The sequence below is a fragment of the Melanostigma gelatinosum genome (assembly GCF_949748355.1).
Source record: "Melanostigma gelatinosum genome assembly, chromosome: 7".
NCBI classification, from domain to species: Eukaryota; Metazoa; Chordata; class Actinopteri; order Perciformes; family Zoarcidae; genus Melanostigma; species Melanostigma gelatinosum.
In genome coordinates, this window is record NC_136640.1 from 13,698,572 (window position 1) to 13,725,193 (window position 26,622).

General features: G+C 44.9%; 2 protein-coding genes across 5 annotated transcripts in view; both read left to right on the forward strand.

Annotated features, from left to right (window-relative positions):
* The window catches only part of cux1a (cut-like homeobox 1a), a 52,031-nt gene extending 32,686 nt beyond the window's left edge, over nucleotides 1-19,345 (forward strand). The window contains exons 9-23 of one of the 4 annotated variants that reach the window (XM_079272506.1): nucleotides 4,236-4,284; nucleotides 6,145-6,243; nucleotides 6,782-6,970; nucleotides 7,123-7,181; nucleotides 7,546-7,588; nucleotides 7,719-7,815; nucleotides 9,135-9,944; nucleotides 10,691-10,774; nucleotides 11,262-11,363; nucleotides 11,494-12,029; nucleotides 12,152-12,293; nucleotides 14,261-14,551; nucleotides 14,683-14,871; nucleotides 16,401-16,665; nucleotides 16,954-19,345. In XM_079272506.1, coding sequence (XP_079128632.1) covers nucleotides 4,236-4,284; nucleotides 6,145-6,243; nucleotides 6,782-6,970; nucleotides 7,123-7,181; nucleotides 7,546-7,588; nucleotides 7,719-7,815; nucleotides 9,135-9,944; nucleotides 10,691-10,774; nucleotides 11,262-11,363; nucleotides 11,494-12,029; nucleotides 12,152-12,293; nucleotides 14,261-14,551; nucleotides 14,683-14,871; nucleotides 16,401-16,665; nucleotides 16,954-17,458 — 3,460 coding nt within the window. In that variant the 3' untranslated portion in view covers nucleotides 17,459-19,345. The remainder of the gene's footprint in view (nucleotides 1-4,235; nucleotides 4,285-6,144; nucleotides 6,244-6,781; nucleotides 6,971-7,122; nucleotides 7,182-7,545; nucleotides 7,589-7,718; nucleotides 7,816-9,134; nucleotides 9,945-10,690; nucleotides 10,775-11,261; nucleotides 11,364-11,493; nucleotides 12,030-12,151; nucleotides 12,294-14,260; nucleotides 14,552-14,682; nucleotides 14,872-16,400; nucleotides 16,666-16,953) is intronic. The other 3 variants (XM_079272507.1, XM_079272508.1, XM_079272509.1) reach the window with 3 other exon arrangements.
* Nucleotides 19,346-19,550: 205 nt separating this feature from the next.
* On the forward strand, nucleotides 19,551-26,094 carry cux1b (cut-like homeobox 1b). The gene is made up of 8 exons (XM_079272510.1): nucleotides 19,551-23,353; nucleotides 23,581-23,693; nucleotides 23,803-23,919; nucleotides 24,057-24,140; nucleotides 24,705-24,761; nucleotides 24,847-24,927; nucleotides 25,014-25,078; nucleotides 25,199-26,094. The coding sequence occupies exons 1-8, from the start codon at nucleotides 23,257-23,259 to the stop codon at nucleotides 25,245-25,247; spliced, it is 663 nt and encodes a 220-aa protein (XP_079128636.1). The 5' UTR covers nucleotides 19,551-23,256; the 3' UTR covers nucleotides 25,248-26,094.
* The last annotated feature ends 528 nt before the right edge of the window (nucleotides 26,095-26,622 follow it).

Below are 26,622 nucleotides of genomic sequence, written 5' to 3' on the forward strand. Positions count from 1 at the left end.
GTGCAGCCACGGCAAGCACCAAAATAGTTTTCTTCTTCTTTTTTTTCTCTTTTTTTTTAAAGCGCTCTCTGATTCATCAGGGTTAGTGACGGAGAAGAGAGGCTGACGAAGGGTCACTGAGGTCTCTGACTAAAAGCCACACAGGCTTCTAAAAGGACTCGTAAGATAAGGTGGCTTCAATTACTTGAGCTGTGGGTATCTATCATTATCGATCTGATAGCAGTGGCGAAGATGAGAACAGAAGCTTTTCCATGTCAGCACTCCTCACTGTAAAGTGGCACTTTATGACATTCCCACTCTGTGTTCCCTCAGGGGTTAGTACGAGACCCCAAAGCAGCATTCACAAAGTTTCAAATCCTAAGAAGAGCAACAAAGCCTCTCATGGTGTTTGATCGCACTTTCCTTGAAACATTCACTTTCTTTAAATCCAGCGCAGTTTATAAAATAGTCAAGGGCGTGCTGCCGTGCGCCCTGCACACAAAGTACGACAGGGAATCAACTTTGCTTTTAAGGTCCCCCCCCCCCCCATTTGCCATGCCCCGAACTCGGTGTCTGTCCATTAACAGAGTTGTTAAATTGATTGGCTGTTAAAAACAGATCGATCCCCCTTCTTCTCTTCCTCACAATGCCCCCCCTCCTTTTCTACATTCCTCACTCTCACACTTTGACTTCTATCTCCTGCATTGTGTGTTTGTGAGTTTAAGAGGAAAGGTGACAGGGAGATATTGCATGCAGTATTATGACACTAATCAATGGGTTTCAGAGTCTATCAGAATCCCCCCCCCATGACCAAACTGCATCGCTCTCTCATTTCTTTACACTTCCCTTTCTTCTGTCCTTGTCTGCTCCTTTTATGTCAGAAGAAAACACATTTTGAAAACACACGTATAGTAGGCCCCATTTGCTTACAGAAGCTAATAAACACATGCCGTCCCACATCCACACACACACACACACACACACACATCCACATACATACAAACACACACTCACTCACTCACTCACTCACTCACTCGTGAGCCTGAGGCAGTCAGGGTCCTTGACTATGTGGCGTGCTGTGATCTGAAATTTTAATGCAACGCTTTAAAGCACACACAAACCCTCTCTAACCCTGCACCCTCCCAGTCCTTGGAGTCCTTCCCCCGTTTACTGCTTGGCTGAGCAAATCGCCAGTGTTTGGCTGAACACAACTTTTAACCCTGTGACTGCATATATTTTGGCCCTGCAAAACCCAAATGCCATGCATATCATGCACTTTTTACACACACACACACACGCACACACACACTTGCTCTGAACTTTCCACTAAGGAGGGCAGTGCGTGACAAATCCCCCATCCTCTTGCTGCATTCGGGTAATCTGCCTTTTAAAATACACAACACACACACGGACATACACACACTCCCTGAGAATTTGGTCGATGTTGCGGTGCCCGGAGTGTTTGAGCTCCAGCTGGAGGCGGGCTTCCAGATGTAGCGTAGCCCCCTGTCTGTGTTAGTGCTGCGAGGGTCTGGCTGGCTGCGTTTTACCCGTTTAGTCCCTGTTAAAGATTAATGATATATTGATCCCCAGCCCCACAGGGTGCTGTGTGTGTGTGTGTGTGTGTGTGTGTGTGTGTGTGTGTGTGTGTGTGTGTGTGTGTGTGTGTGTGTGTGTGTGTGTGTGTGTGTGTGTGTGTGTGTGTGTGTGTGTGTGTGTGTGTGTGTGTGTGTGTGTGTGTGTGTGTGTGTGTGTGTGTGTGTGTGTGTGTGCGCGCGTGTGCTCCTCTGTATGTCTGTGTGTGACTTTATCTGCGTATAAAGGCTTGATACCATTTTGGGAAAACCGTTTAATTGCTGATAATTAGGAAAGAAAAGCCGATTGACTGTTGCCTGTGTCCATCTCAAGCACAAACACAAAATGGCGCACAACGTACACGCATACAAAAGACACACACTCTCGCAGCTAGCTTTTTTTTTAAGCCGCCTTGAAATCCCCAAGGTAACACGCTGTGAAAACGCAATGTGGAGAAAGCCAAGGAAAGAAAAGGAATGGAGTGATGAAAGCTAGAGGGCAGAAAGCAAGTCAGGGGCTGGAGGCTACGGCGAGGAAGAGGGGATAAGAGTGTGATAGAGGAGGGAAATGAAAATCTAAATCGGGAGAATATCCTGCTGGCACCCGAGGACAGAGACAGGCCGAGGACGAGAGAGGGGAGGTGGAAGGGGAGAGAAAAAGGAAAGAAAGATGAAAGGAAGAAAAAGCGGAGGGCAATGGGAAGGGAACGGGTTGAGGGGGAAAAGGATAGAGTCAGGCAGAGGGTGGAAAAGAAAAGGAGCGCTTGAGAGAGAAGATGATAAGAGATGAAAAGGCCTGAGAAGGAGGAAGTACAGTAGGGGCTTAGAGGCTTGTTTCAGAAGTCCTCCAGTACTCACTGATGTCACTTGTGCACCCATTGGCTTTCACGGTACAAAAGAGAGAGTGTGTGTGTTGTTTGTGTGCGATTTCTTTTTTTTTTTCTAGTGCAGCTGTGCACGCACTCTATAGCTCCTCCCTGTGGCTGCTGTATGGAGCTTTGTAGGTATGTTTTTGGTGGCCTAAAATTAGGATTTACCATTGCGAAGGACCCTCCCTTTACTGTTCAGTGTTTGATGAATTAATTCCACCGGGTGCATCGGCCGGCCGTGGACAGCTCTGCCCTGACTGACTGACTGTATCAGGATGTGCAGAAAATCCCTTCCCTGTGATCTGCTTTGGCCCTCAGCCTCTAGCTTTGCCTTTATAATTCCCAAATACAGCCAAATCCAAAGGTTATTTAAGAAGACTTTGTGCATCTGTACTTTGATTAAATGATCACATTTGGAGCAGGAGCGGCGGCGTATTTGGGTTGCATTACTGCCCCTAAATGCTCTCCATTACAAGCTTTTCTGGCTTGTTTGCTCTCTGACCTTACATTTGTGTGTGCCGGAGTGCGAATGAGTGCGCACGTGGGTCCTGCACACTATAGCTTAAGACGGGATAAAAGCTATTGAGGTAGCGTACTATTATGTTGCTTAAATGCATACTAGATCCTTTTAGATCCTTCTAGAACTGTTGGGGAAAGAATAAAAGCGGAGAGAGAAAAGCTCTCCCACCCACATCTGATTCTTCTTTGCTGCATTGCCTGTAGCACAATGTTGACCTAATATCAACTGTGTCTGTTTTGTTAAACACATTCAAATCAGTAGTGCTCGAGCCTATGGGACACAACACTGTTCCTCATACTGTGACACACAAATACAAAAGCTGCGTGGGTTATTGGGTTCACCATCAAAAGATCGCAGTGAAATCAAAGGGTCTTAATGGACTCGACGGTGCACATATGTGCTCACATCGCTGCACTCAATGCTTGCCCATGTATTCTTACCAGCTAGCAATGTCTGAAATAAACATGCACATACATACACTGCGTCTTCGAACATTTTCATGCATTAGTTTATTGTAACTTCCTCATACGGCAAAATGTCTTTTAGGCGTGCTCACAAATACACACGGATGACTCATTAAGAGAGGGAAATTATATTCAAGTAATTATTTAGGTTTATTGCCTATAATTTCCCACAAAGTCTGACAGAAACGTACACTCATTGTGTGTCTGTGTTGACTGACTGTTTTGTCCTTGTCCTCAAAGTTCCCTCCGCATCTCGGTCAGGTATTCACGTCGCTCGTGAAACAGTGTTATTAAGATATATTCCCAAAGTTCAAAAATATGTGGTATTACGGGGGATGTATTCCTGCTGCCTGACCTCCAGCAAGTGAGAGGTGAACCATGGCCTCCATCCAGACCATTAGTCAGACACAATCACACAGCTTCATAGCAGATTAGTCTGCTGTATTCGGACTTAGAGCTCTATTAATGTAATCCCTCTGTTTTAGTGTGGCCTGGGTTTAGGGGCTTACATGTGCACACATACACACACATACACACATGACTAAATACATGTATGCATGCACACATACAAGCTGTTTGGGTTATGGAGTTCACAATCAATGGATTAAGGTGAAATTTAGACAGTAGCTTAATGGACACAGAACCGGCATGTTCTCTCTCCGAACAATCCCACACACACACGCACGTGACGTGTGCAGAGTGTACTGTTCTTCCTGGGATTCGTCCATCCATTTATCTGTTCCTTTGTTTTTATCCGTGCGCTGTATTTCTGTGAGTCTCTTCTCAGCACCGTCACATCCTCTGTTTTAACGGTAACCGTCTCTCTCAGGGCCGATGAGGTTGAGATGGTGATGACCGACCTGGAAAGAGCCAATCAGGTAACCCGCTCAACATTATCACTTAATGTATTTAACACGCCATTGTCCAAATTATTCATCACACCAGAGTTGTATTATTCAAATACAGAGAAAGCAACGGAGTCCTTAAACTGAGATAGTTAAAATAAAAATATGGCCGACAGTAGGGGGAAAACGTAAGGTATTTAAAGGATCCAGTCTAGTGATATTCTGTATTTTTCTTCCTGTCAACAAATGGCATGAAAAGACCAACAATGAATTAATTTGACTTGTACGTGTATAGTCTGTGTTGACAAAGCGTGATCGCTTATTGTTCTGCGCCCTCGAGCTCCATTGTCGTCCAAAAACTGTTAAAAACAAATCCGTGAGCCACAGAGTTGCTCTGGGTGACATGTTGCATCATTGTGTTGAATATGGGCTCTGTAGTGAAGTTTTAGTTGATTCCATGAACACCATCCTGCTGCCGTAGATATTCACCAGAGCACCAAACCTGTATTCATCCGCGGGTGAAAATAGTCCCCAATAAGAGCACTAGTTACTCCTGTTTGAGTAACATTTGTTAAAAACTACAGCGCCCTGCTGTTTTAGGAGATACTCATCTTTTTTTTCTAAAAAGTAAACGATATATCCTTGACCCAGTTTAAAAAAAAAAAAAAAAAAGAAAGATTTACAACTTAAAGAACAGTCGTGTAGCTTGAGGCAGGGAAAGTTTGAAAGTCTTGAGGGACGACCAAAACTAGCAATGTTACTGTTACCGGTAGTTTTGGTCTTTTGGGTTTTTTTTGTTAAGAACACCAAAAACATAAAACATCACCAGCCTTATCCTTTAAAATATAAATGTTCATATGTTCAGTAACCATGAAATGTGGCTTACATTAACACATAATGACTTTGCATATCACTGAGGGCAGCTGTTTGTTTTACATGATTATTACACACCTACTAAACCCATCCAGCTGAAATAAGCCCCGTAGTGCGTCCTCTGCCCTTGTGTTGTAAATATTTTTTTGGTATCTGTTAATGTCATTGTTGTTAACTTTCATTATTAGCCCAAGAGTATGATTTGTGGCTAAAGGGGTAGCATAGGCATGTAATGTTAATATTAGCCTGAAGGTTAGCGCTCCAACTATAATGCCACACAGACTATTCACACTTCTGATTTGAGGTTTACAGAGGATGACAGCATGGCCTCCAGCTCAGTCACAGACTTTTTATACGCTTTTATATGGAGAAAATGGAAAACAGGATTTTTTTCTCTTGCAACTAGCAGTCCTACTCCCACCCAGTCAATAACGGCTCTCAATATGGATGCAATTAGAAACACTGTGGAATCGGCTCCCTGTAACTCCTAATGATGGCAAGTCGGCCGGTGTTGCAAATGATTCCCGACTGCGGCATGGCAGTTAGGCCATAAATACAAGGCAGCCGGTACCATCTTAATTCTCAGGACTTATTTTAATTAAAATTTAGGAAGAATCCACCCTCTGCCATCATCCAACACGTACTTTGCATTCTCTCCGCCCTCCTCCACTCTGTAGTATGTGTTGTCGTCGTACACTTTGCATAAAAGTGATCTAGCTGCAGAAAAACGTTGATAGTTATTGGTGCTGTCCCATCAACAACAACAACATCCTCCGTAGTTACTGCCAACAGGAAGAACTTTACTTACTATTCTCTTGTCTTCCTGCTCTCTCCAGCCACACGTATCAAGTCCATTTTCAACTGTTCTGTGGGGCTCGCATAAAAATTGACACCAATTCAGGGAACATGTCCGCCAAGTAATTTTCACAGTAGCATTGAATTAGAACATTAGATTGTTTGACATTGTTAGAATCTCCAGTTCTTGACTTTTCTTTTCAACTTTTCCTCTCCTCCTTCCAGCGAGCAGAGGCAGCTCAGAGAGAGACGGAGTCGCTCAGGGATCAGCTTTCCTTGAGTAACCAGTCCCAGCAGCCCGGCAGCCCGGCTGACGCAGACGCGGTAACACAATTCACTGCGACGCTGATTTACTGCAGGGCTGACAAAGCGGTATTGATAGGCTAAAGATCAGCTCGGCCTTTTTATTCCCGAGGCGATCAGCTGATTAATGCTTCACTCTATGGATCGCTGTAGTCACCGATCTTAAAGGTCTGGCATTGCAGTCACCAACAATGCATCGATTTGTTCGAAAGAAAGGTCGCCACGGTGGCAATAAGTGATCCAGCGTATTGATTAACGGATTTATTTGACCCGTTTAGCAGCCTGCAGAGGTGAGACTTAGTGAGAGACTGACTGTCACGCCAAAGTAGCTGCTTCATTGATCCCTGAGTGTTGGGTAGTTGTGATTGGTTGATTCATTACCTCTGTTTATTGATCTACGGGAGGAGGCCCAAACGATAATCAGTATATTGATCAGCTTCTGTCTGATTTCTTTAGTGATTCATTGATCTGAAAGCAGGACTTTGTCCGGGTGGCTCTATGAATACTTGTGTAGGTTTTATTTTGCTCATTCGATTAAACTACTGTCTTATGCCGTTAGGAGCAGCAGACGGAGGTGGCGTCCCACTCAAGTCTGGAGGCGGAGCTCAGGGCCAAAGAGAGGGAGACCGCCCAGCTGGTGGAGGACGTCCAGAGACTGCAGGCCAGCCTGACCAAACTCAGAGAGACTACCAGCTCGCAGATCACACAGCTGGAGCAGCAGCTCAGCAGCAAGACGGCCATTCTCAAGGTACACAACACAAATCTGCAGATTTTTCTTTTTAATTCGATAAATGTTCCATTATCTAGAATTAAGTCGCTGAAATGAGTACATGACATATAAAGATCTAAGGATTGCTTTTCATTGTTAAATTCCATGTGATTTCATCTCTTTATCTACAGGAACTGGAGGAGAAACTGCACAAGCAAGTTGACTATGAGGAGGTGAAGAAGGAGTTGAGGTGAGGAGTACACACAGTGTAGACACAGTGTAGACACAGTGTAGGGCGTGTGTGTGTGTGTGTGTGTGTGTGCGTGTGTGTGTCCAGCACAGATCTATTTATTGAATGCGTTTGATGTCTTTAACCGTGTTAAACAAGATGCGCGTCGTCATTTAAGATGTGTAACTCAATTGAGTGCCCTTATGAAGGTGAAGCTTGTATGTCTGTAGCTTTATATGTTGTTCTTGCTCTCTGACATTCTATCTTTTCTTGATCCTTTAAAGAGACAGAAATAGAAAAGCTTGCATACTACACAGCAGATGAGTGTTTTTGGACAGGGTTCATATGGATTTTTCTCTCTCTCGCGCTGTCTCTCCCCCCTCAGTATCCTCAAGTCTATGGAGTTTGGAACATCTGACTCTGTGCAGGTAAAAGTGGCAGTTACACATTATGTTGCAGTGAAGTAATTATGTTTTTGATAAAACAATATCGTACATGTGAAGGGAGAGGTGATTTTCTTTGAAATGTCTCGTTTTAATATCTGTTCCCCTCCACCAGGACTCATCCAAACCTCTGGAGGTGCTGTTGCTGGAGAGGAACCGCAGTCTTCAGTCTGAGAGCGCCGCTCTGCGCATTGCCAACACTGAGCTCAGCGGTAAGTCTGCCCCAATGTAAGGTTAAAGTAATGGCTGGGTTCATCCAACACTGGCCAGGCTGCGTTCGCAAAAAAACCTTCCCTCAGACCAGCCAAAATGAGAGAATACTGACAGAAGTAGAGTCCAGTGTTCATTGGAGCTTAGATGAGGGTTCAGCTGCAGGTAAGGCTTTGAAGCATCAGGTTAGCACATACATACTCTATGTATATACATACTGTATGTATGACAGCAGATTATTTTTCTCTGAGAATACTTAACCATTTATTGATGTTTTGGGAATTATTTACAATATTGGGTCCACACAATATGAAATAAATGGTACAGAAATGTTGTTTCTTTAGTCCCACACATGACGGAGAAGAAGAAAATGCATATCTTTGAATACGGAGGTCGACCTGAATAGCATCAAAGATGCAGTACACAAAAACGAGGACATCATACTCTCGCCCCTACATCAAGAGTCTTGCCCTCTGCAACAGTGTTTATGGGTTTGAAATGTCATGGCTTTGGGCTTGAATAGTTGAATAGCTTTGAATTGATTAACATTCACAGTAAGGGGAGCTTACTGTCTTCTCCAATCATGTTACCGTCTCAATGGTTATGCATTCGAATAATATTTCGCCTCGTGCTTCCATCATGATGGATTCTAGTAGTTGAAAGACTGAGGAAATATAGTTTATGTGTTTGTTTTGGTGAATGTATAAATGTAATCAGTCTTATCTATTCTGGAAGTTAGAGCCAGCAGAGCTGTACAGTCTCTGTTTTTTGGTGACATGCATCTGTTTTATGTTCAGCCATAAAAAATGTTTTTCAATTCAGTTTTATTGCTCCATTTTTTTTTCTTCCTGGATGTATTTTTTATGAACTAAAGACTCTGTTACTGCCTCTATGATGGAATAATTCAGTGTTTAGGAACACGCTGCTGTAGCATGGAAGAGGACTCACGTGGTGTATTGGCTATCTCAGGATCATTTTACCCTGTCCAGTTACTTCCACTTTGCCTGCGAGAGAGAGAGTGAGAGAGGGAGCCTGAGCCCTGGGCCAAGCTACCGGTAATCTGCCTAAGTGGCACAGTGTCCATTGCTTTTTTTTGTCCTTTTTGTCTTCCAGGCTGTGGCTTACAAGAAAGGTTGAAATCACAAATGCATGGGCACTTTGTCTGGGGGGGGGGTTTGCAAAAAAGGAAACCAAGTTCACTAATTTGGAAAAGAATTGATAAAGATAACTTTCAACTTTTGTTATTTTTTTCTCTTTCTTTTTGGAACCCCTTTTTTGTTTACTCCCCCATAATGCATGGTGTGTTTGACCTTTCTTGTAGGGTCAGCCAGGCGAAAAAGGACCGAAGAGTCCACACCGAAGGAGCAGACCGTGCCCGGCTACTCCTCTTCCTCGCCCCCTCCTCCCCCTCCCTCTCGTCCTTCCTCCTCCCAGCGCCCCCTGTCTCGCACTCATACGGACCCCCTCCACACTGCCACCACCAACAACAACACCACCAGCGGCGAAACGCACCCTTTCAGTCCTACGGGCATTGGACAGGACTTCTACTCGCCCGTGTTCCCTCTGGTGGGTGGTAAGATGGCTTTGAACTCCCTGATCCAGCGGCAGCTGCTTCAAACCTTCTACTCCAAAGCCTTGCAGGAGTCGTCTGGGATCCCCAGTGGGGCTCTGCTGTTCACCCCCTTCACTCCAACCCTCAGCTCCATCCCTACCTCCACCCCTGGCTCTGGGTCAGCTGCCATCCCTCTGGCAGCCAGCAGCCCCCAGCCTCCTCCCGCCAGCCCAGACATGGCTCCTGTTAATGGGAGCAGCACCGCTGGCAGTGCCCCATCCCCATCGCCCAGCTACTCTGACGCTACCACGGGAAGTATTTTGGACGGGGAAGACATGGATACGTCAGAGATCGCCCGACAGGTGAAAGAGCAGCTGATAAAGCACAACATTGGCCAGCGTGTGTTTGGCCACTACGTGCTGGGACTGTCCCAGGGTTCGGTCAGTGAGATCCTGGCCAGACCAAAGCCGTGGAACAAGCTAACGATTCGGGGGAAGGAGCCTTTCCACAAGATGAGGCAGTTCCTCGCCGATGAGCAGAACATCCTCGCACTGCGCAGCATCCAGGGACGGCAAAGAGGTGAGGCTGTGTATCTTTAATGTGTCTGTGCGTGCGTGCGTGTGCGTGTGTGTGTGTGTGTGTGTGTGTGTGTGTGTGTGTGTGTGTGTGTCTTGCATGTGTACAGCCCCACACAGAGCCATTGATTAGCTTGTCAATGTGGACTAGCTTTTTATTTATTTTTTCTCTTTCCTTACTCTCATCCCGTGCCACACCTGTGTGTTTTGAATGAGTTCCTAATCACGCACTGATCCCAAGAGCCTCTCCTAGCTATCGTGGTCAATACAGAAACCTTTCACACATCAATAGTATTGATCGGTGGGAACTAGGAGGAAGGCAGGGGTACTGTTAACTACGGGCAGATTCGATTCGCCTGGGCCTGCTTTTGTTAACGCATCAGGACATTTTTGATTGAAGGTGGTCTCAGTGGTACACCTAAATATAACCACCTAGTCCCAGGCAAAGTCTGTGTTGATAATATGGCTGCAGTTAGTATTCCCCTGTTAGAAACATTCTATTAAATCATTTATGATTCACCACAAGTAGTGGATTAATATTCCTGTCAGAGGTAGAAGTTTGATTCCTTCTGGGGCCACAGATGGCAAAAATCAATGCATTTATGGTACTATAATGTGCACTGGATGGAAGTATCCACACATTACATGTATTTGCAGACCATTATAGGGCACCGTATAGTCTAGCTGTAAAAGAAATAAAAACAACACACAAGTGTTGTAACATAGTGTGTGTTATATTGTTTTTAACAGAGGGCTCAGGCCAGCCACAGCTTAGCCGAGTGTTACAGGATGTTCCGAAGCGGAGAGCCCTCTCCAATACAGCCTCACACACAGGTCTGTCCCCTTCACACAGAGATGTTAGCACGTTCTGTCTGTGTGGCATGTTTGTGTTGGAGTGAACTGTATCTGTGGTGTGTGTGTGTGCGTGCGTGTGTGTGAGTTGGCGTTTATTAACTTGCGGGCAGGCATAGAGATATACATGTGCCTTGAAGGTAACCGCAGAATTGCAGTGACTTGCGTCAAAGGAGAAGCCAGCATGTGTATTTAGGGATTTTATTGGTAGTTGTTATTCTGTGGGGAGCGTTTACTGTACGAACCCTGTAGCACGTGTGCATGTGTGAGCTCCAAAGGGACCCGAGAAATAACGACAATCCCTCCAGTGTAGTTGCCTTGTAGCTCAGTGGTGGGAATGTTGTTCTTTGTGCTGTGGTGTAATTATTTTACGCTCTCATAGGCTTCTTTCTTTTGTTCTCTTCACTTGCTCTGTAGTTGGTTGTCTCTGCTCATCATCGCCTCCCTTTCCCTCTTCCTCTCCTTCCAGGTAACATTACTGCCCGCATCCGCACCCCAGAGGCGGGCTCAGATGAGGCTATCAAGTCCATTCTGGAGCAGGCCAAAAGAGAGCTGCAGGTGCAGAAAGCTGGTGAGTCGTGGTTTCCTTTTCAGGATTTAAGATAATACATTGTGGCTGTGAGTGTTTGTCAATGACTCTTTTTTTTTTTTTTTAATTAATTAATTTATTTTTTATTTTTCCTCTCCTCCTTCCTCAACAGACTTGTCCCATGCTCAACCGTCATATACAGGACTGAAAGGAGGAGGCGGAGGGGGCGGCGGATCAGACGAGGCTATCCGCTCCATCCTAGAGCAAGCTCGCAGAGAGATGGAGGCCCAACAGACTGCACTGGAGCCCATCCTCAAGGCCTCATCTTCGTCTTCCTCCTTTGCATTACTATCTCAGAGGGACTTCCTGAACTCCTCGCTCACTGCTCCCCTGCCCCCTTACAACCCCCTGGCACTCTCCCTCAAGAAGCCTCCCAGCTCCCTGTTGTCCTCCCCCTCATCCCCGTCTCCAATCCTGGACTTCAGCTCCAGCGTGAAGAGAGAGGGCCGGGCTTCTTCGGGGATTGACATGTCCATTGACGGCGTTCACAGGCTGGGTCGGAGCTCTGAGTGGTCGGCCCGCTCTGGAAGTTCAGGAGGAGTTGGTTATTGGAGGGAGCAGTGGTGGAGCAACATGCATACAGACCCTCGCAGGGCCATATCCAGCCAGACAGGAGAGGACAACTACAACCAGGAGGACTCCAAAGAGGTAAGGCCAGAAAAAGGAAAACACTTGTTTGTGTGTGCTGTTTCTGCCCAACTGTTTTTATTGCTGTGCTTTTACTCTACGGTGGTTGCATGTCTCAGCCATTCTCCGTCTTTGTGTTTCAGGGAATATTGACTGATAGTCTGTCTCGACACAAACCGTGGAACAAGTTGAACCAGAGGAGCAGAGAGCCATACCTCCGCATGCAGCCGTGGCTCAATGGAGACCAGGGGCAAAACACACACATCCAGCAATCTCAGAACCAAGGTAAACAAATCACATGCACTTAAACACGCGCACACACACAAGCACATATAGTATATGGATTCACACAACCAGGCTCTTTGGGCTAGAGCAGGGATTCCCAAAGTGGGGTGCGCGCACCCCTGGGGGTGCGCGAGCTGCCTCTAGGGGGTGCGCGAGAGGAAAAGTGTAATGGCGGTCTGATGGTGTAATAATATTAAATATTAAAAAAAAATGTAATTTTAATTTAAAAACTGTCAGGTGGGACATCTGAAGCTATCAGTCATAAAAGAGGAGAGGGACAGAGAGAGAGAGAGAGGAATCGGAGGCGAGGGGAACGGAGAGGTGCGTTATTGGGGAGAGACCGGGAGAAGAAATCGAGTCAGAGGAAGATGAGACGGAGGAAGGAGGAAGGGATTGCACAGACAAATCGGGAGCACATCGGCCCATCGCGGAGTCAAGGTGAAAAAGAGGAAACGAGAGTGAGCATCAGACTGGGAAAAAAAGAGGAAATATGATGAAAAGTCTCTGTGTCTGGGCTTCACTTGTATTGGCAACGCAGATTCCCCAAAGCCACAGTGCGTGGTGTGCAGTGAGGTTCTGGCTAACAGTCTGAAGCTCTTATTTACGTCGCCACCTGAACACCAAGCATGCCAGTGCAAGTCAAAAGCCCCTTACATTGTTTATATCCAAATTGGAGGAGTTACAAAACAGCCAAAACAACTGCAGTCTCATTCATGTGTTGGTCTATAAATGACGCACTACGGGCTTCATATCTGGTTACAGAATAGCGAGAAAGGGGCTACCGCACACAATCGCCGAAGACGTGAGCTTGCCAGCTGCCAGAGAGATGGTGGAATGTATGATTGGGGAGAAAGAAGCAAAAACGTTGGACATGATCCCGGTGTCCAACAACACTGTGTCGCGCCGCATCGATGCTTTGTCCGAAGACATCCTGGCTACATTAGTCAGTCATTAATTGTAAATTAAATGTGATAATCTGCCTCTGAGCCTGTGCGTGTGTCCTCACATCCGTATTGCTCTTTAAAAGTGACGCCTTGTGTCACTGAAAGTTATTGAAACTTTGTTGCAGTGTTTCAGGGCGTTTTCACACCTTCAGTTCGTTTGCTTTGTTCCGATTCAGGGATTAATATGATACAATGTTGCACTTGCTCCTTTGTTCGGTTTGTGTTCACACTGCAACATTTAACAGCGGACTAAATCTTGTAAACAAATGCCACGCGCGAGCAAACTGTTCTCTCATTGGTCCGATTCTTATGCGGCTATGAAGGCTTAAAAGGCTCTGTTGCGTCTTTTTTTTATTATTTTTTATTAATGGGGGGGGGGGGGGGGTGCGCGAACCCGGTCGGGATGTAGAAGGGGGTGCGCGGCCTAAAAAGTTTGGGAACCGCTGGGCTAGAGCATTACTCTGAAAGCCTGATTAGAGCTACTGGCTAGTTGTTACTGTCAGTCTGTCACTCACACAATCCACCCTCCTCCCCCCCCGTCCACCCTCCCTCCCTTCTCCTCCCACCATCCCCCCATCCTCAGTGCGGTGGCAGTGTCAGCCAGCAAGCTGCTGGTTTGTCATGTCATAGACAAGTTAGTGTTGCAGCGCCAGATGGCAGCTCCGTGTGTGTGTGTGTGTGCGGGCATGTGCGGGTCTCTCTTTCTCTCTGGGGGTGTAAACAGCAGCTAATGTACACTGACAGCTCCTCATGACTGCTCTCTTCCAGCCTGCTGAGCTGCACAGCAGTACTACACAGACAGAGACAGGGAGATGAAGGAATAGGCGGAGGAAGCCAAAAAAGCTTCAAACTGAAAACTTAAGCACCTTTGCTGTTTGTTTAACAGGAATTAAATTAGTTGATGTCATATGACTGAAGTCCCTCCCAAACCCAGCAGGGAGAGGGGATGAAACTGTGTTTTCTTACATGGTAACATGTCTCCTAACCTGTGTGATATTTCTCACCCTGTCGGTTCTCCTCAAGCAGAGGGTACTCCCAAGACATCCGCAAGCTGCAGCCCTGCTCCAGAGTCCCCCCTCAGTTCAGCTGAGGAGTCTGTCAACGGTCTCGCCGGGGATCCACTCGCTCCACACTCCTCCAGTCTCAAACTGGCGTCGGAGGATCCGTCGGGTGGGGAGTCGCAGCCCGGCACCCCGCTGCCCATTCCTGGTCATTCGGGTCTCAGCGTCCAGGAAATGGTCGCAATGTCTCCTGAGCTTGATACTTACGCCATCACCAAGAAGGTTAAGGAGGTTCTGACTGATAATAACCTTGGTAAGAAACACAGGAGGTGCTGCTTGTGTGGTTTTAGTTTGTCTTTCCTTTCCTCGATGATGAGTTCTTCAGCCTTTTGAATCAGGGCCATTTTGACCATTTTGTTTCCCCTCATCTTCTCGCCTATCCAGGCCAGCGTCTGTTTGGGGAGACTATCCTGGGTCTGACTCAGGGTTCCGTCTCAGACCTGCTGGCCAGGCCCAAACCCTGGCACAAGCTCAGCCTGAAGGGCAGAGAGCCCTTCGTCCGCATGCAGCTCTGGCTCCAGGACCCACACAGTGTGGAGAAACTCATGGACATGAAACGCCTGGAGAAGAAAGGTGTGTGTGTGTGGAGCGAAAGCTCAATGACGAGAACTAAATGCACACTTCACATAGAGCGGCATGCCTCCCCAAATAATCAACAAAAGACCCGGACATCCTGAAATACATCCACAACAAAAAAACACACAAGCAGCAGCCTTTTGAATTACACATGCACATCTGCACACACACAATATCCTTTGTGCAGGACAGCAGAGCATGTTGTGCAGATCACAGTCATCTCTGTGTGATGTCAGTACCAATCAGGACTGCAGACCTCACTTACTGTATTAGATGTGACAGCTAGGGGACTGCCGGGGGCCTGCTTACTCACAGTCATCAGCACTCCTCTTCATCATCGTCATCATCATATTAATTACCAGTGTCTATAAGCTCGTATTTTTTTTATCATTTGTTCCCGTAGCTCACTTTATCGCTCCTTCGTTCTGTATTGCCTTCTGTTTGCACAACGCGTATAAAGAGCAAAACCAAGAGGCCTCGCCCTCGTCGCTGCCTCACAGTGACCCCTGACTGCCCGCTTGAAGATCTCCCCGTAGAGATTGGCATGTTTGAACCATTCAGCAGGCACAAGCATGCGGGATCAGTTTACCCTCATTATATATATCAATATAACCCTACGCACAAGGGCGAAAAACAAAAAAACTGACCATACACCAGTGCGTTTGGGGTTTGGACACACGGGGGGTTTAACTCTTCATTCAACTTTGTTTCAGATTATTGACCCCAAAGTAATGCATCCAAACAGCAATGGTGAACAGTCCTGGCCGACAGCAGAGCCCAGAGGAAAGACATGGACCTAGTCTAGAGTAGCCATATTTGACCTCTCACCCTTGCGGTTCAAGCATGCGAGGCGGCGCACAACTTTCCGAGTGGTCTAACCTTGCTCTGAGTGGGTTTTGCCTGCAACACTAATATATCTGGCAGTGTGTATCGGGGTTGAGGAAAATGTCAACCTCGTGCAAAAGCTGCCATGAGCTGTTCATTTTCAGCTGCTGGTGCCCCGAGTAGTGAGCGGTGCTGCTTGTTTGCTTTAAAATGGAAGAGATTTTTTTCATTGTGAAGAGTTCCTTTGAAAGACAACAGCACCACCTAGTGGCCGCTGAAGAGGATGGCCGGATTATCTTTTTAGAGCGGCGTCTGATGCACAATAGGAAAATATTTCCTGGTGTCATGCACCTGTCAAACATGGCACATAAGTTAAAGAAAGAGTGACGGTTTAAATTTTTACTTCGAAAATTGCTTTCACAATCAATTGATGATCAAATTCGCACTTACATATTTCTATCGACTAATAGAGTAGTCTGATGATTAACAAACTAATAACGAACTAATTAATCTCTAGTTCAAACATAAATTATGTCAGATTTCAAAGGTACCAGCCTCTGTTGACTACAGCACATAATAAAAAAAACTTAATTTGGTGATTCTAGATGAGATGTATGTTATTAATATTCCCTGTATTTATTCATCTCTTATGTATTTTCTTCGGTAATAACTTCCCTTCTTGTTTTTGTGTCACTGTTCAGCTTACATGAAGAGGCGGCTGAGCTCCTTGAGTGACAACCATTCTGTGGACATGGGTTTGATGGGGCAGGACTACATCCAGGGCTCCCATAGCCCGGGACACCAGCACCTGAAGAAGGCCAGGGTGGTGTTGGGCCCAGAGGAGAAGGAGGCCCTGAAACGGGCCTACCAGGAGAAGCCCTATCCCTCCCCCAAAACCATTGAGGAGCTGGCCTCCCAGCTTAACCTGAAGACCAGTACCGTCATCAACTGGTTCCATAATTACAGGTCAGCATTTTGAAAAAGAGACGCACTTGAATACTGAGACCCTCAAGTGTTTGTGTCACAAGCTGTTCTTCAAAGGCCATTCGAGATCATTTCAGTAAATCTAATTCCATTTGTATTTAAATACTGTGACTTTGCATTTGACTGTGTTATTGTATCATAGACCATGTTGTGTTGGTAAATACATTGTCTGAGGAAGGGCTTTAGTTCAGTGCACTCAAGATGTGTTGCGTCTGACAAATTGAATTTCAGGATTTGAGTGTCGTGACTGAACTCGTGTGTTTCTACCAGGTCACGTATCCGGCGGGAGCTCTTCATAGAGGAGATCCAGGCAGCTGGAGGGTTAGGGCCTGGAAGCGAGGGGGGCTCCCCTTCCCTCCGCGGGTCCAAATCAGGAGAGGGGGACAGCTGTGATGGGACAGAATCTGAGGGCACAGTGGAGACACGCCAGGGACTGGGCCTTGGCCTGGAGGATCACAGAGGAGCATGCAAAGACGACATGGAGGTCGAGTCTGAGGCAGGGGGCTCTAATAACTCCCCTGACCAGTTTGACTGCACCACCTCGGGCTTAGTCGGGCCGGGCTCCAGCTGTGGACAGGGTGGACTGGGGCTCTTCAACTTTACAGAGGCATCCTCCAGTGGCTCTGCCTCGAGTACTAACATCCCAGCCTCTGGCCCGGCCAGAAACCCCAGGGACAACAATCTGCGCAAGAAGAAAGCAGCCAATCTCAATAACATCATCCACAGGCTGGAGAAGGCTGCCAGCAAAGAGGATCCCTCAGAGTGGGAGTTCTAGTCCCCCCCCCCCCCCTGACCATCCGTCATCCCTCTTGTCTCATAACCTCACGACCTCTTACCTTGGACCCCTCCTGCTCTGTTCCAGTTGGAGAGCGGACACAGCCAAAGTCAAGCTCAGCAGCCATTTTTATTACATAGAAGCTTTCCCGAAAAGAGGAAAGAAACAAAGAGTGGTTGGCAAAACCCTTAAAAAGAAGATTTACTGAAATCCTAGAAGAACAAAATAAGAGAACTTACGTGTCTCTGTGTTTTTTTTAAACTGAGTTTTGTTTTTGTACTGAGAAAAGCACTTAGCCGTCCTGCTGGCCTCCGGCCCTGCTGTACCTCCCCCCTATCACCAGCCACTGGTGCACCAGACTGGTTAGTCCTGAGCTGGGGTCTGACCCACAGCTGGGGTTGAAACCTGGACTCAGTAACACAGGCAAGGCCTGACACAGCAGCTGTCACAGTGATAGACACTGATAGGTTATAGATAGAGACAGGAACTCTCTTACAAGAACTCTCACTTTCTTAAAGGAGATTTTTTCCGCTCTTCTTCTCACCTCCCAAGTGTCCACAAACCTCCCCTCACTCAGTGAGACGCCTCATTTTTCACACTGTAGAGTGACTGTTACAAACCCTTTGCCTTTTTCACTCACTGCGTGTGTGTGTGTGTGTGTGTGTGTGCGTATGTGTGTATGTTCGGGGTTGTGTCAGTGTGCACCTGTTTGTTTGTTTGTGTGTGTGTGTGTGTGTGTGTGTGTGTATATACACACACACGCACACACCTAAAAATGGTGTGTGTGTGTTCTCTTCTCAATGGCAGCATGTTTTCGTTTTAATCTTACTCCTACACTCTTAAGAGGGTGGTGGAAGGCCTGCCGGCTGAGCTGCCGTGGTTACTGATGTAAGAGAGATGAACTTGACCTGTTGTGTCCCACATCCTATCCTGCTGACACCATGTGATGGCCAGAAGGATTTCTAAATCCTCACAAACACTCATCTGAAGAGGAAGGATGGAAGGAACCCTCCTTCTGCCTCCTTAAACCCTTCTTTTAAGGACGAAGGATGATCTCTTCATTTTGATATTGCAATTTGGTTGCCAATAAGAGATTGCAGTCTATTGACTCTAAAGAGTACAAAATAGGGAATTTTAGGAAGCTTTTTTTTTTTTTGATTAGTACAAAATAAGAACGGAAAATAAGAGAATCAAATGTTACTGTTTAAAAAGAAAACCAACAAAAAAAAAAAAACCCGAGTTGAAATGGAATAATGTTGCGTTGTTGAAATAAGATACAATGAATTCACGTAGTACTGTAGCTGTCTGACATGATGATACGATACATGTCTGTTGTTGTTTTAGTTTGTGCACGTCACAGCTTTCACCCAGCACTGGACCTGCTGGGGGTGTGTGTGTGTGTGTGTGTCTGCACCACTGACAAATTTTCTCTATTCACAAGCTCACATGTTTTTATAGGCCAAATCAGGAAGTGTGTGTGTGTGTGTGTGTGTGTGTCTGTGTCTTGTGTGCGTTTGTATTTGCCTGCATGTAAGTCAGGGTCGAGGTCAATTCACTCAGAGCAAAGTAGATGATCAATAATGAAATTCTTGACTGAAAATAAACTGGGTTTTAGCGAATGAATTGCAATGAAGAGTGCAAGATTATATCTGTGCTTTCTGTTGATTGCTGTTTAAAGTGAATTCTCCCCAACCCTGGTGTGAGTAGTCACCGCTCTCCTCCAGTCTGTCCTGTATCCAGGGATGTTTTGCATTGAATTCTACTGTATACACTACAAATTATAAGGCATATCACCTCCTCCCTGTCCCACACAAGCCCTCAGTGCCTGTCAGCCTACTGCCTCCCCTTTGTGTGTGTGTCTGTCTGTGTCTATGTGTGTGTGTGTGTGTGTGTGTGTGCGTTTGGATGTACACACATGCCTGTCAATACATGCGTGTGCACAAGTGCGTGCGATTGAGGAGTGTTCAGTGTTTCCAATGAGTGGGGTCATATTTCGTATCTACTTGCACACACTACTAGTGCACAACTGACACCCTTCTTTAAGCTGTTTGATGCGTTACCATTACATTAATCTTCTCACAAAGTAGTGTAATACTATGATTTACTGTAGCTTTGGTTTTATTGCTATTTTGCATTTATAGTTTGGTTTTATTTCTGCTTATTTATAGGTGCTGTATTTTTCATTTAATGTCTTATCATTTGAGTTGTCTATTTTTTAAGGGATTATACTGTTCCTGAGGGCAAGTAACATTTTTATTAGACGTATAGACTGCCGGCAGTATTGGTTAATATTTACAAAGATGTACTAGTTCTCATTTGTTTGTATATTCATGAATCCTAAAGTTTAGTGTCATTTCAATAGCTTTGAAAAAGAAAAAAACGTGTTTGCTACAGTTCATGCTCCCGTAAGCATTACGCTTTTTACCACAACAGTTATGCTCTTAAATTGCTTGCTAGAGAATCAAAGTACATATCAAGATCAGCGAACATATGACAGCATATCTCTTTTACTGTTTTCTATCCTCCGATTATGTTTTTTTTCCCGGCTGTTTCTTGGGGCCAGCCCAACACTAACGCTCGGCAGGGCATGCAGCTTTCTTTTAGATGGAGGTAATCACATTAACATCATTCACACTTTGTCAAATAGGTCAAATGAAATTACCTAGACTTGAAAACGCAAGTGAACTTGAAAGAGGTCATTATCTGCCAAATTGAGATTAGAGAAGCGTACCAGCTAGCAGGGTTGCTACGTCAGATTGAACAGATAGCCAGCCTATGATTATGCAGAATTCCTATTGCAGTCTGTAACGAAGCACTTATTGGCATCTTTTTTTGAAGACTTTCTTGGGACTGGGTCTGTAAACACTACAACAGAGTACGATCCCGGGGATCCTGGGAAATGTATGCCTTTTAAAAAAAAAAAAAAGTGGTTGTGAACCAAGCACAGACTCTTCTCTGCACCCTAACACTAAAGTTGAAACATAAGATAGCTGTACCCATGTTTTCTACATTATGAACTGTATTCTTATACAGTAGCCCCTCATTTCAAACCACAGATCCCTGTGTGACTGAAAGGGCCCTTTGTCCTGTACAGTTGTAGATATTATGAGCAAAATCCTGCTTTGGTTTCCATCCAAAACATCGCCTCAGTCCACCTTTAAGCCTGCCCTCTTCCCTGTACTTCCAGATCTAGTCGCAGCCTGTCAAAAGATACCGATAACCTCATTGCACTGCGTTAAGATGCATTACTTCAAAATTGGATTTTCTAGCGTGTCTAATAATTGTAAAATTCCTCAAAACATTGGCGCTTCCTGTGGACGACCGGTGTGAAACATCCGTCTTCTGCAGATTACTGAAGGCTTATTGCTTTCTGTTGGACTGCTTGGACCGGACGACCACAGTGTGTTTTTAATGGTGACGAATAGCTACTGTAAAGAATATAAGCACTTAACCCGTTTGCCATTTTATAGCCAGATCCATCAACTCACCTTAAACCACGTGAGATCATCAGATTTGTGCCTTTTAACTGCCAAGCAGGGCACCAAACTAGTGATGTCATTAGATGTCGTCTATTTCACCCGATTTGTTCATAATATATCCCCACATCTCCAACCCAAATTTATTTCTCACACACTTCATATTGGTACTTATTAAAGTCGACTTCTCTCCGCTCTCCGGAGAGGGTTGTGTATAATTCCTGGAGTGCAGCGAAAGAGTAAAGAAGGAGAAAATGAGCTTGTTGTATTTCTAATGACTGACCCGCAAGACACGTTTCGTTCCGGATCTTATTTCAGACCCGTTGTTTTCCCACAATGCATTTCTTGCGTTGTACATCAAAGCAACTAGCAGCGAAAGGCCAGAGCATTGAATGAAGGAGGAAGCATGCAGAAACAGCGTACACTGTAATAACACTGAATTTATTCATAGGGCATTTTGTATTTTTCTGTTTGTGTCAGGTTTGCTGTGACATTAATAATGGCACTACAGGTATTGATAATGACGTGTGCCAATTCTAATGGTTATTTGGAAAAGAGACGTGTACATACGGTCGATCAAGTAGCTATTGACTCACTATTGTCACAGTACGCTTTTGTTTGAAGGCAGGAGGAGAGAAGGGACGATTCAGGACTTTTCCATGATCCACAGATATTTTTCTACAAATTTAAATCAGATGATTCTATACACTGTTGAATGACATTGTAAAGGTGTAACAGATGCTGTATATCATATCATATGTTGTCTGAAGTCGTAAAGCTTTACTGTATGATCTGTTGAAGTAGTGGTTGTTCATTTGACATATTAGTTGTAATGGAAGCCTGAACAGCAGCACTGGTCACCATATTCAGGAAAAAAAGAGAGAGAAAAACCTCAGATGTTTTTTGTAATACTTTTAGAATATATCTTACGAAGTGGGTTTTTGTAAGGAAACACTTTTTCCGAATCGGTGGTGCTGTATGCATAGCACACTCGGTAATACATACACACATAATACAGCACAACACACTCATCCTTTATCCCCCCCCCCCTCCACTGTACTCGCGTGCTTTTTGTTTTTCCGGGTTTTCTTACGCTCACATTGGCTCCAGCTAATTGTTTAAGTCTTAAACCATTTCCTCTTATTTCTTTAGTGTTTCATGCTTAACTCTAGTTTCTAATACCCAGAGATCAACTCTGGGAGCGAATCAACATTTCAGTGAATGCTCACAAGATTAAAAAAAAAAAAAAAAGAGGAAGCAAAAAGCCAAATAGTGAAGTAGTTATCCACCTCTGTTGAAAGGTTGCTGACAGTCGTCTGAATGTTGCTACCTTGTGTCGTCGCTTCAGTTCACCCACAGCTTAAACCACAGTATAGTCTGACAACCAAATGACCTTTTTGGAAAGCTTTAAGATGCTTGTTGAGGCTTTAGCGGGTTCAGAGTTGTTTTTAGATGATTTTTTTCCCCAAACCGTTGTCATCAACAATGTGGAAGTAATAATTCTCATAACTTGTCCCACTGCCTATTTTGTGAGTGTGTGTGTGTGCGCGTACATGTGTGTTGTAGTACAAAAGGCTGCATGACTGTAAAGGGATGGTTAAGATGTTTTTTGAAAGATGTTTCCCGAGCACTTCTGTCACTCCTGAGATGCTTTATTCTCCCTTTTTTGGGGTCTCCCTCCCTTTTGTTTTTCCTCATGTATCATTGTTTCTTTATCTTTCTATTTACTAAACGTATCATGTTGTTTGTTCTCAGCACTGTAAAACAGTCCCTTCTACAACATTGAAAAGCAATATCACTGTATGAAACGTTCACAATGTATTTGTTATGATTGACATTTGATTCATCATCATTATTATTCACATGCACCCTAGGTGTGATAATTGAAGTAAATCTCTTTTATACAAATACTAAGAGTGTGCTGTGTTAGTTTTTATGTTTTGCTTTTTGTTTTTGATGGGAGTGTTCCTTGTTTAACACGTGGATGGTCAAATAAGTATTCTCAGAGAAAGAGATCTGTTAGAATCATAAAAGGGAAGGTGTGTAGCAGTAGCCTAAAGGGGGTTTCAGTCATGTTTGGGCTTTTGGACTCTGCTTCTGCCATTTAAAGCCGCCACCGGTGAGTTATTTCTACTATAAATACAATCTAAAGACAAATGAGACGTGTGAGTAAAGAACAGTCTACCAATCCTCTTTCCTCGCCGCCCTCCAACAGGCCGTTATGCAGAGCTGCAGGTGGAGTTTTCAGCTGCAGTGCGGACCAGTGCGGAGCAGAAGGAGCTCATCCTGAAGCTGGAACAGGACCTGAGCACCATCCAGGCCATGTCCTCCCTGCCGCGCCCCGACGCTGACGGGTCGGAGGTCACCAACATGGAGAACATCCCGGAGCCCATCAAAGAGGCCTCTGCCATGTTTACTGGTGTGTTCTTTGAGGGACTGTTGGAGCAGTGTTTTTCACGACAGTTTGACGGACTCGGCCTGTCTGCAAATAAAAGAGATATTCGCATTCAGTTTTAACCACAAACTATCGTTAAAATTACAGATTTTCTAAATATTGTTGATCGTATAGCTTGACTATATATGCATGTGAACAGAGGAAGTGGACTATGGCATTTAAGTCAATTTTTTTGTGCGTGTAACCTCCAGGTTTCGGCATGGGCCCCCATCCTGAGCTTCCTCAGGGCCAGATGGACTCTCTGCTCTCCATCATCTCCAGCCAGAGGGAGAGGTTTCGCTCCCGCAATCAGGAGCTGGAAGCTGTGAGTCACGATCTCTGCCACACACACACACACACACACACATCCTGTATTCCTGTGTCTTTTTCTAGGAGCTAATTTCTCATCCGTTTGTTTTCTCTGTCCCCTGCAGGAGAATCGCTCCATGCAGCAGACCATGCAGGCGCTGCAGAATGAACTGGACAGCCTGAGAGCAGACAACATCAAACTCTACGAGAAAATCAAATTCCTGCAGAGCTACCCTGGCAGAGTGCGCGTGTGTGCATGAATGAATGAATGTGCTCTAGTTATGGTCTTGTTTCTTATATCTTGATTATTTGGTGGAATCTGAACCCTTAAATATTTCGCAGGAACATTCTTACCATGTGTGTTTTCTCTGCGCTGCAGGCTGGCGGTAGCGACGACACTGATATGCGCTACTCCTCCCAGTACGAGGAGAGACTGGATCCATTCGCTTCCTTCAGCAAGAAGGTACGAGACGCACCTTCATTCACACAAATGAAACTCCTCTCTGGAACCACCTGCCATCTCTTGGGCCGTTTTGTTATTTTCTGTAATGGTTTCTCATTCTGATATTTGACAACTGACATGTTTGCTACACAGCTACAATAGAGCTTCGTTTGGTGTCATTCCTACAGGGTCAAAGGTTAAGTTGTTTGTAGATTTTGTACGGACGTTGGACAGTCGTTCAGAAATGACTGACAATTGAGAGTAAGAGACCAGTTTAGCCAACATGTGTATTGAGTAAACTTCAAGAAGTTCTAGTCTCACTGTTGCCATTTCTATTGTTTTGACACCATCGGTGATGAAGCAACAAGCCTCTTTGTGGGCTTTGTTGAAGGTCATTCTGGGGAATGTCGGCGCTGAATTTGAGGTTGATAAGGCAGCAGTTTGAAACTAATTACATCTTCTATTACACCTCCTTCCTCAAAATCCTCCCTGAAGCAACTGCCCCAAACACCACAGACTGGCATTTTAAAATTGTAATAATATGGATTCACATTTTTGTTGCGGCCCACTACTCTGTGTTTACAGGAGCGTCAGCGCCGATACCTGAGCCTCAGCCCCTGGGATAAAGCAACTCTGAGCCTGGTAAGCCTCAAACACACGCGCACACACACACACACACACTGTTGGGCGTTCTATATCTTGACTAATCCACTGTTGTGTCTCTCAGGGTCGTGTGATTCTCTCCAACAAGGTGGCGAGGACTGTTGCTTTCTTCTACACCTTGTTCCTGCATTGCTTGGTCTTCCTGGTGGGTCTTCTGATGCAACGTTAATGTCTCTGTCTCATCGGCTTCAGTGATCGTACCTCTTGACTGATTCCTTCTTTTTTTTCCAGGTGCTGTACAAGACCGCCTGGAGCGAGAGTATCGGCAGAGATTGCTCCGCTTTCTGCGCTAAAAAGTGAGTTTGTTCATCAGGCAGCTTGAACATTTATGATATCACATCACGTATGGATTGCCATTTCATTAGCAAGAACCTGATGTCATTTTTTTAATTGTCTTTATTCTATCTCACTTCCAGGTACTCTGACCACCTCCACCGCTTCCATGAGAATGACCAAAACCTTTAAGCTGGTTCAGCATTCAGCAGCATGCACGTCCTGCATACAAGCTTACCTACTCAATGCTTACCTACTCAAGCTCCTCATGGAGGCGGAGCTTTAGCTTTTGTTTCTGCAGTAACTAAACTCTCCATGAGGGGGCCCTGCAGGGCTGGAAACTGTAAATCAAAAGGTTGATGGATTCAAAGACGGATTCTTCTTGTTTTCATTTCCTGATTCTTGATCTTTAACAAGTTGCTATTAATATATACGTCAAGCAAAAACGATAATTTAAGGTTCCTCATACTTAGTAAACATAATACATTTTATTATTAGTCTATTAATCTGTGCCAGGGTGGAGCAGAAATGTAATGAAGGTAAGATTGGATGTTTATCATCTTGTATCAAAGGGACCACATCACTCGGGTCGTATGGTGTTTTTTTGTGTGGGTTAAGTTGGAATTTAGAGTAATTTGAGAATTAAACCAAGAAAGACAAAGTCGATGTATGATTTTAGTTTGATATGGTTAACATTATAGTTTGTTTGATTGGAGAGTGTACTGTTATAACGGATGAGGTGGTCATTTTAAGAGTGTTTGGTGGTGGAACAATATCTACAGTAGTTGAGTTCACTTGTCATTACTCTGAGATTTGCCCCACTTGAGTTTGACTAATATGATTGATTTAAGCATAACTATTAATGACTTCGGAAATCACCGTGTTAATGTTAAGAAATGAGGGTTTGCAGCAGTAACACACTAATGGTTGCTGAGTCGATCATCCTAATATTCTTCTCCATGTGCATGTTTACCTGCTTACTTCTTTCTTTTCTGACTGGCATTCCAGATATATTCCAGAATAAAGGCTGTGCAGCATTTGTTCTCGCATCATTTTAATTTAAGATCTCATTCTGTGATGTGTGCAATAGTGACGATGGCACTACATCGAATGGCTCATGAGTCCTCACAGAATGTATTCATGAGAATAGTTTTGCAAGATATTCCGTATGTTTATTGTCAACGTCTCTTAAAGCAAGAATTAATTCATCGTGAACTTGGGGGGATGGGGGGGGGGCAACTATCTTCCTTTTATTCTGCAATTAATGACGCTCCAGCGACATGCATACGTGTGTACATTGTTCCTTCTTACATCAAACCTAGGCCTAAAATGTTTGTAGCTGACAGCAGAGCATCTAGGCTACCATGTCTACTTGTTGAAAAGCACTCTCCTAATACTCCATTATTGTCCAAAAATGATTAAAACATATCGATGAACCAGTGTTTCACTGAATGACATGTTCTTTCAGCTGTAAATAGTCCCGGTAAATGTATTTACTCCTGTTTGAGTTATGTTGGCTCAGAACCTTCTGCGCCGTCCGGACATCTGTCTCTCTCATTTGCGTGAA

Coding starts and splice junctions, on each gene's coding strand:
- cux1b (XM_079272510.1), top strand. CDS start 23,257: ATGTCCTCCCTGCCGCGCCCCGACGCTGACGGGTCGGAGGTCACCAAC. Junction 23,920..24,056: donor TGCAGAGCTACCCTGGCAGA/GTGCGCGTGTGT, acceptor TCTGCGCTGCAG/GCTGGCGGTAGCGACGACAC. Junction 24,141..24,704: donor TCGCTTCCTTCAGCAAGAAG/GTACGAGACGCA, acceptor CTGTGTTTACAG/GAGCGTCAGCGCCGATACCT.